General features: G+C 38.6%; 1 protein-coding gene across 1 annotated transcript; it reads right to left on the reverse strand.

Annotated features, from left to right (window-relative positions):
* Positions 1 to 3696: 3696 nt before the first annotated feature.
* On the reverse strand, positions 3697 to 10124 carry LOC125270821 (kelch-like protein 10). Its single transcript, XM_048194804.1, has 8 exons — positions 9889 to 10124; positions 9317 to 9809; positions 7020 to 7439; positions 4981 to 5178; positions 4739 to 4888; positions 4515 to 4631; positions 4319 to 4410; positions 3697 to 4181 (listed from the first exon to the last, which is right to left on the reverse strand). The coding sequence occupies exons 1-8, from the start codon at positions 10071 to 10073 to the stop codon at positions 4046 to 4048; spliced, it is 1791 nt and encodes a 596-aa protein (XP_048050761.1). The 5' UTR covers positions 10074 to 10124; the 3' UTR covers positions 3697 to 4045.
* Positions 10125 to 10174: the final 50 nt, after the last annotated feature.

Raw genomic sequence — 10174 nt, forward strand, 5'->3', positions numbered from 1 at the left:
TTAAAGCAAGATTCGTGGAGTTTTCATACAGATGTACAGTAAAACATCACATTATCACTGCTATAATGACTGGATTTGATGAGTTTTGTGCATCATTTGCACGTTAAATGAATCCCACAGGACAATTATCCAGTCACAGCGTGAAAAAGAATCGATTCCACTCATCATTGTAACCACTAATTGGATTAATTACTGTTGGAGTAGTGCATGCACAGAAGTCCATGCAGAAAGCAGATGCATTTCATTAGGTATGTTTGCATGCACTCAGTTTTGCTGATCCAAATTAATCCAATCCAGTCTATTTATGCGAACCCTAAACTTTGCAACCCAATTCACGTTTAAGTTTACAGAAGTCACCGCGATGTAAGATTTCATTAGTATAATTGTCATTTTTTACTACAAATAAGCTGACAAATATGTTATAAGTGTATTTTCTTTAGCAAATATTTAGTAAATATTCAATCTCATAGACGAGTTCGTTAGATGCAAATAAACTGCGCGTTTGTAAGAATTCAAACGTATGAGAAGTGAGATCTTATTATAAAAGGGCTCTGGGAAATATGTGTGTGAGGTATTGTTGAATCCGATTGAGAAAATAGTCATTCAAACGTTTACATACTTATTTTTAGTGGCCAAGCACCGAAGGAGTGACGGCGCCTACTGTAATCGTTGGCATTATTATTATTATTCTTCCATTTCCACTCAGGAAGTCTATGGCAGCCCACAGAACCGTGTGTTAAAAAGTTGTGAAATTTGGCACGCTGATAGAGGGCAGTCTGAACTGTAAATAGAGCAAATTTGGAGTCTCTAACTCGATCCCTCTAGCGCCACCTCCTGTTCAAAATTTGGCTCAAATCGATTCGATTGCATTCGTTTTCCGTCTTGAAAATTTTCCTGCCATTTTGAATTTTCTGAAAAAACTACTTTTTCGAACACCTCCTAGGCCGTTGCTCTGTGTTTTTACAAAAACTGAAACAGATCATCTTCAGACCATGTCGACAAAAAGTTGTGGAATTTAAGTCAATTAGTCAAAACGTTTTCGAAAAACAAATTTTACGTATCGCTTGCGAAAATAGGTATAATGCTGTATCTCTGCAACACTTTATCATAGTCAGACCAAACTTGGTGCATGTCATCACAAGCATGACCTGAGGCAACATGCAGCATTTCGGCACAGCGCCCCCTACTGGTCCGGAGATACAAAAAAAATGGCTATTTTTGCTTATAACTTCTGAACGGCTTGTCCAAAAATCATAAATGTCTTGTTAGATTTGGGGTGTCATGCCAAGTCGAATGATATCCAATTTTCCCATATCAGCCATTTTTGAATTTTATGCTAAAATGCTGTATTTTATGAACGCATAAGCATATCGTTACGAAACTCAGCACGATGCCCTAAATGAGCCTGAGAAGTTTTGGACCAGCACCACCTAGTGGTAAAATCAAATATTCAAACGCATATAACTTTGGTTGTGGTTGACTTATTTTCACGTCACTTTAGACTCCTGAATCCTTATCGAGTCCAATGATACCAAACATGCTAGGTTTCGCCTTATGGTTTGTGCAACATGATTTAAATGTGTGTTTTGGTGGCCAGATCCACTTTCAACAGCATTTCTCAGAAATCGCTTACTGCACCTTTACGTAGATTGAGATTAAAAAACAGAATATTTCTGATTCTAGTCTTAGAACCGAACACTGTGTGTTTGACGTGATCGACTCTCACATAAAGACATCATTAAGTATTGTGGCTGATTTTATGATGCTAAGAGCTCCATTTTTACCACATTCACAATGTTTAGATTGATTCTCTCTAGGCTTTTCCCCTTATAATCAATAGAGCGAATGTGAATAAGTCAGACTGGTTCTGCTCTGTTCTTTCATCCAGTACCGAATGAACAGATGAACATCCACCGCAAGACTTTCGCTCTAATCAAATCATGACCTGTCTGTTTCTTCCAGCTCTCCATGTTTTCCGCATACACACTCCTGGAAGTGTCACATCTCTTGTCCGAGTCTTGTAATTGGAAATTTCAAATCTTCCTCAGCAGGCTGAAGTAACAAACCAATTTCCCTGCTGAACGCTGAGAAGAGTCGCTCAAGACAGCCGTCAAAAGACTGACTATCTAAATGCAAATGCAGTTGATTATTCCGAGAGCCCTGACGCTGAACGAGGTTATTCCGTTCACTACAGGCCACGTCACACTGAAATTGGCTTGTTTGAAATTCCCTCCAGGACACGGAAGTGACCACAATACCGGGAAATAATTCTGTGACAGTCCAGCAGCGATGAAAACAATCTCTTTCACGTCAGTCTGAGTTTATGTCCTTATTAACTGAAATTTATATTTTGTGTTTTTTTTTTAATTATCTCTTTCCCTGCCAGTGTTTTTTAGGGGTTCAAGCTGAAACCCTATTGTAATTTTTACATTTTCCAGGGATCAGCATTCTCACCTAAAAGTGATCAGGCAGACCAAGCCGTAAGTTGTAGAGACTTGAAACTTTGAGGGCTGGCAGTACTCATACTATCTACAACGTCACCAAGGTTCGCCCTGATCGGCCTGACGGGGGCGCTACAGCAGTCAAAAGTATGAAATGGCTCATAACTCCTGAACCATTAGGCGAAGGCTCAAGTGTCTTATATCGTTAGAATTGTTGGCCTCGGAATCACTCACTCAGTGAAAAATTCTGGTATTTTGGGTTTTTTTTAAAACCTACTTTTGCGAATTAGTCCTAGGTTTTTGACACGATTGGAACCAAACCAGTGCAGCGAGATTCTCAGGAGTCTGATTGTCAATAATAATTACCAAAAAAAGTTGAAATTTCGATTAATGGTCTCTAAGGGCCGCCAAAACATCTGAAGTGGGCGGAGCCACTTTTACTAAAATGGCTATAACTCGTGAACGGAATTAGATATTTTCACCAAACTTGGCACACCTATGTAAGAGCTCATTCTGTGATTGCGTGAAAAAGGACGCTGCAACCGGCCACTTGGTGGTGCTATAACAGGGAAAAAACACATGAAAACAGCTATAACTACTTCACCGTTAGTCCGACCGACTTGCAAATTGGCATGCAGTGTCTTCGTCCGAGGTGCCATGACACTGACGTATCTCAAAAAACATGTCTGCCATCGGCCAATGAATTTTGAGCACCTATCAGACAAGGTTAACGGAGACCGATCGGGATGAAACTTGCTGGGCCTAGAGGCCTGTGAGAAATTCAAAAGAAATCGGCCACCATTGCGTTTTTCAAGTGCGAAAAGGATCGTGTATTGCACTTTTTTTTCACACACGCCCACAACATTCGTACCACATGGTAGAACTACTCATTCTGAGCAACTTTGCCTCTAGGACATCGAAACATTTGTTAAATATTGGAGATTCTTTCAAAAATCAACTTTGGCAAACTAATCCTAGGTTTTTGGCTCAACCTCAATAACCAGTTAAAAGTTTTATAACATTTTATAAACCATAAATTTCCTATAGTAAATTGCCTGCATTGTCTGTAAATGGTCTTTTCCATCTATGATCGAGATGATTACAGGCTACATTATACATTTGTATGCATGTGCTTTAAGGCCTAAAAGAGCCCCGATAATTGCTGCTCACAGCTATATATATATATATAAAACTTATTTTTCTATAGCATTTTTTATTATTTTCACAAAACTTTCATGACCCCCAGAATAATTTGTTGTATTTATTTTAGTTCATGTCCCTCATAATCTTTAACCAAAATAACTTCCCCTCCCTCTAGCAGTGGCATAATTTCTTTGATGATGTGTTTACTGGTGGGAGGGCGAGGCAACCTGTCACTCGCATGAGATCGGCCAATAGCAAATCAAGCCCCGCCCTACATTTGTTCTTGTTCAAGAAGCCGTTTTACTTGGATATACGGCACAATAGTGAAGAAAAGACTAGTGCAACTTCCATCTCATGCCGACTTTAAAGTGCACAATCCAACACCAATGTTTTTTTTTTTTTACTGCATTTAATAACATCATGTGGCGTGTCATGATGTTTCTTCAGGAAGGGAAGGTCGATCAATCACTGTCAGACTCGTCTTCTGATGTCTGGAGAGAGTCTCGATCGATCACATACGGTGTGACATCATGTAACCCCGATAATATACAGCAGCTCACAGCACTGCGGGAAATACTCATGTCACATGACTCATCCCTGTGAAGAAAAAGATATCGAGAAAGTCACATAAAGACTCTTTTCACAATCCAATTAGTCCAAAAACTCAAATGTATTGATCATTTTTAGTGCATTAATGTCATGCAGTGTGAAATGACCAGTGATGTGAACGTTACCATTCATTCGTCCTATGGTCATAATACTCCACATTAGAGCAGGTTCTGACGCCATTAAACCCCCCGACAACAAACAGCTGGTCGTCCAACACCTGGAGTATCAGAATCGATGACTGTTACTTGTATGAAACATCTTCAGTATGCGACCAATGAGAATCTTTAAAAACAGAATCCTCATTAAATATCCGTATCTCACCTCAATGCCGAAGTTGCTGCGTGGGTTGACCATAGATTCAATATCACGCCAGAGGTCAGTGAGAGGGTTGTAGGCCTCGGCACTTCGCAAACGACTGGCACCATCAAAACCACCAACCTTGAAACATAAATGTGCATTTATCTGGCTCAGCAGACCCAAAAGGTCTTTTTTGAGTATCTATTTTTGTACAGTTTGATTAATATGTCACATTTTCATATACTTACAGCATACACCAGATTCCCATACGCGATAACACCGACACCGCTGCGACGGCTGCTCATGGGAGCGATGAGCGTCCACTGGTTTGTTTCGGGGTTAAAGCACTCAGCCGTGAAGAGACACTCGACCCCAGTAAAACCTCCACAGATATAAACCTGCCAAACGCACACAAATACAGTAGGATTACCACACTGATAGTGTCCGACATGCTTTTTGACAAGTGTTTGCCTTGGGTGAATGTTCTTACCCTGCCCTGCAGTGAGGTGGCGCTGGCGTCACTCCTCTGTACACTCATGGCCGCCAACATTGTCCACTGGTTGGTGTTTGGGTCGTAGCGTTCAGCTGTTTTTTGCCGTTCGTGTCCATTAAAACCTCCAATGGCGTAAATGAATCCTTCAAGAACAGCAACACTGACATAACATCGCTGTTCGTACATGGGGGCCACCTAATGTGTAACACACAGACAACACAAAACAATGAAAGCTGCCTATATGAACAGCATTATTAAAAAAAAAAAGTTTTGTTATTTTTGGACAAGTACCATGGTGTTACCATACTTGGTTGGATATTATATTACATATACAGACAGAATTTTGGTTTTGTAAGGACAATACCATGGTTGTGTTTCGAACACCAGAAAACTGCCTACTCAAACAATATTTTTGGTGCTCAAATAAGCCCATGATGCTCAGAAATGCTGATTTAAGTCATTTCTGAGCTACCACTGTTTATAGATCAAAGACTTTATATATATATAGAAAGATGGTGCACTCGTATTATTATAAATGGGAGAAAGTGCAATGCGCAAAATGGTGGAATAAGTCCCGCCTTCTAAATAAGAGCCAATCACCAATAGGCTATATGCACAGTTACTTCCTGGTTGTGGTTAAGCCAGCTCGGGCATTTCCGCTGAACTGTTAACTGTTGATTCTGTAGTCGCTGCACATCGACACAAAACCATCAATGGTTGACTTTTTAATGTTGTATTCATATTTTAATTTGCCAGTAAACCAGTTTTATTGATTGCAATAAGGACGAAGCTATTGGGACCGTTTAAAAATGCTGTATCTGTAATTAGATGCACACATGCATTATTTTCCAGCACTTCAAATGTTATTTTTAATGTGATGACCACAAACATTACTTGTTCATCCTTCTGAGATCGTCTCCATTGTAAAACCGAACGTTTCAAAATTTAGGAAATTCAACATTTGATAGAAAACACTTATTTAAAATTAAAAAAGACGATAATTACCACTTTAACCAGCAGGTGGCGGCAAAGTAGCATTTATTTGCGCATATATCAGCCATTTCCTCTAATCGTTTTTCACTTTGTTTTTATCTAAATATTAAACATTATATATTAACTAGGTTTAAAAATACATTTTGTCAATGTGAAGTATGAAATACTAAAAAAATCTCATGAAAAACAATAACTTTTCTTGTGAATGAATGACCTTTATAATCACAGCAGCTGTCAGTCAGTGCAGCACAAGATCAGTGATTTCCTCATGTTTGTGAAAACACACATTTTATTCAATTAATCTAACTAAAGTGCACAATAAATATTTAAATTTTGAAGCTTTTTTTTCACATAAAAGTGTGAAAACTGATGGTCGAATTGAATTTAGCCGAGGAGGAACACTGAGGTACGACTTTATTTATTTATTTTTTATGCTGTCTTACGCTTGAATAACTAAATTAATGCTCTGCCTGACTATTTAAGTGACTATATTTCACCACTGATGCTCAACACACCAGCAAATGACTCTCACCGGAAGTTTTCGAGCTGGCTTATATTAATGCGGAAGTTCTAAAGAATGCATATAGCCCATTAGTAAAGTCATCGGGTCACTGCAGCGGGCGCTAGAAGCTCCGGTTCCTATAGAAACAGTCAGATGCACGCTTCCGATAAAGAGCGCAGTTAGAACTGCGCATGCGTGTTAGCTTCATTCAGCCTGAAAAATTCAGTTTTTCGTCATGATTCGAACGTTTAGAAACAAAATTTATCAGACAGTTGTTGTTAGATTTCATGGGTGATTTCAAATATGAAATTTAATCGAAAGCTTAGTGAACAGCTTTGGAGAATTTGATGTTCCGAGCTGCACTCGCATGCCTGAGTGGCGTTTCTAAGATGGCTGCCGAGTCTTAAAGGGACTTTGGGTAGATGACTTACTTGACTTAAGTTTGACATATCAGTCCAAAATTCATACACCGTCCAAAGTCACACTATCTGTTAGTAGTAAAATTAAACTAGTTGATACTCGGATGCGTAACAATGCTCACCTCTTGCCAGGTGTGAGTGATAGGATTCAATTTCCTCACACTGCTGAAATAATTTTCACCATCAAAGCCGCCAATGGAGTACACAAACCCATGGAGGAACACTGACCCATGATAGGCTCTGGGACGCTCTTCCTCTTGAGCGACATTGACCCAACAGTCTGCCCTCACGTCGTACGCCTCAATCCCATTGGTGGGACTGCCTATGCTCCATCCTCCGATGGCCAATAGGATGTCAGAGGGCAGACGTGGGCGTGTTAGTTGGTTTATGAAGCCTGAGCTGGTGGGTTCCTCAGTGTGCAGGTTAAAAATGGCCTTCATTGCACTGACGAGAAGGGCCGAACATGCCTCATTCTCAGACACCAGTGTGTTGTTCCTTACATTATTCATGAAGAAGTCTGGACACATTAACCCCATTCGAACCTGAAGCGCAATGAGGGAAGAATTACAACCAAATGTGGCCTTTTTTTATGGGCCGTTCTACAGAATTGGTGCAAACTGCTGTCCTACAACCAAAACACATTTAAAAAGCATTTAAGTATGTACTAAGTTCCTTCTATTATCTATTGAATCCCACAATAATATTTAAAAACTTAATATATATAATCATAATTTATTGGTTACTTTTAATTGGGAGCTGGCTGTCCTGAACCCTGACCCCTAAATTTCAAGTTTTTCAAATTTTTTTTTACATTGTTTTAAAAAGTGAAGTTCAAAAAAAGATTTATTTTTTATTTTCTTTGTAAATCATGAAACTTTTTTTTTTTTTTTTTTTTTAAATGTGTCCCGCATTTTCATGTCACTACCGAAACAGTGTGTGTTTGAGTCATTGTCTGAGACTGATTTTAACACACTTCTACATTTCTGATCAGGCAATATTCCTGTGTTCCTCCTCTCACAGCCTCTCTTTCACAGTACATAGATCATCATTCTGAGATAATTGTGTTCAAAAGTCTGAAAATCTTTGTGCAGCTTTAAGGAATGTCATTTTTTTCTGCAATTAAGCACACTTTTTTGGCTGTTATTCCATAAAATTGAGTTTTTGTGTGTTTACAACTGTTCAGAGCTGTGCTAGATAACCATGTGCTGATTAGCATCTTTGGGCGGCTCAAAAGTATCTAAAATTGTCACTACCGAAACATATGTAAAAAGCATCCATATTTGTCACGACCGAAACATGGTGAAGTTTCGGTAGTGACATCATTGTTTTTAGAGTGTTATTTGATAAAATGTAGTTTTTGTGTGTGTACAACTGTTCAGATCTGTTGAGCTAGCCTCAAAAGTATCCATATTTGTCACTACCGAAACAGTCATGACAGAAACATGTGATGAAGTTTCGGTTGTGACATTGTTTTTTGGGGGTTATTCAATAAAATGTAGTTTTTTTTGTGTGTTTACAACTGTTCAGAACTGTGCTAGCTAATCATGTGTTGATTATCATATTTGAGCGGCTCAAAAGTATCTAAAATTGTCACTACCGAAACTTCACCACGTGTTTCGGTAGTGACATCATTGTTTGTTAGTGACAAAAGGGAACACATAATCGTTTATCTGGCGAAAATAAACAAAATTTTAGTACAGTTATGCAAATCATTAGAATTTTAGTATGTTTTATTATGCAAATCATTAGTGTTTTAGTATGTGAGTTAAATTCTGTCATGTGATGTGGTCACTACCAAAAATGTGCAGTCACGACCGAAACATGGGATGTTTTGTCAGAAATAATGATCAACTAAGATGTTATTATAGTGTTTGGTTCAATGTATATTCAAACATAACTTTGAAATCAGTTTGATAAACTTTATGACTTTTACAAAGAAAAATTGGATTTAAAATACAACAAATTTCATAATTTACACTTGAAATATTGTTAAAATTGTAATTGTTATTGATTTACCTGTGAAAACTGTTTAATAAAATAGCAAAAAATATATTTACAAGGTAAATGTGAACAAAATCTTAATAGGTTAATGTGACCCTTCTTATTAAATTATTTATTAATGTGTTTCGGTAGTGACAAATTTGGGGAGAGGAAAAATATTCCAAAACTTTCTGAAAATACAATATGAGAATTAACTGCACAATTACTAGAAATGTGTATTATACAATTTGCATACAAAATTTGTGGAAAAAGACATTTTTTTCAAGATGTTTTCAACTTTGAACCAATTCTGTAGAATGGCCCATATAACAGATTATCGTCATGTTTATTAATGATAATGTGATTGGCAATATAAAAAACAGAGGTAAGAGTTCATGCAGAGGAAACTGTGGTTAACATGATGAAGTCTCTGTCTAACCTTTGGCAGAAGCACAGCGATGTGTTCTCTTCTGTTTTCAGGAGCGTGATTAATCCAGCGGAGGATGGCCTCAAAAACCACCTCCTCCTTCCTGACATTCAGCTCATCCCAAGTGATCATGTCATCCAGATGTTCCAGCGAGAGCTCCAGGAACTCCTCAGACACTTGCTGCACCTCCTCAAAGTGCTGCAGGGTGAAGATCTTTGCTTTATGGTGGAGATTTGAGCAGGAGTGGAAATGCTCTGTAAATATGCAGATACTGATGCAGTTCTTCAGGCTTAAGTTTGTCTCCAGGAACTTGCAGCAAGAATCTACGAGTCCTGAGACTGAAAACTGATCTGCTGCCAGCAAGAGCTCCGACACGTTCTCTGTAGTGATGAGAACAGGTCTGGCATATGCATGCTGAATAATCAGAGACATGGTGTCCGAGGAGATTCCCGTAATGTCGTAGGAATTATCCTCCGCGTTGGTGGATGAGGTGGAGAAGAGCATCCTGTGGAGCAAATGGCATTCATTTCAAAAGATGTCACTACTAAATTAGACATTGAAGAATTGCAAAGCATGTGCCGTACCTAAAATAAGGGCTGCAGGCGCAAAGAATGATCTTGTGAGCTTTGAACTCTTTGCCATTGACTTTGATGACGACGTCCGTGAGTTCGCCCTGTAAACGAACTTCATGAAACTCGTTAAAAGCTGTGGCAATGAACTTGTGCTCCATGTTGTTTAGCTCAAGATCACTGGAATTCAGTTTCAACATAAAATGCTGACTAAAATAATCTGATGTGAATGAAATCTCCAAATGCTCAAGAGAATTCTAGAATCTTTGTGACATCATCATAGTTGCAGTTCAACATTCCG

This window comes from Megalobrama amblycephala, linkage group LG6, assembly GCF_018812025.1.
Source record: "Megalobrama amblycephala isolate DHTTF-2021 linkage group LG6, ASM1881202v1, whole genome shotgun sequence".
NCBI lineage: Eukaryota > Metazoa > Chordata > Actinopteri > Cypriniformes > Xenocyprididae > Megalobrama > Megalobrama amblycephala.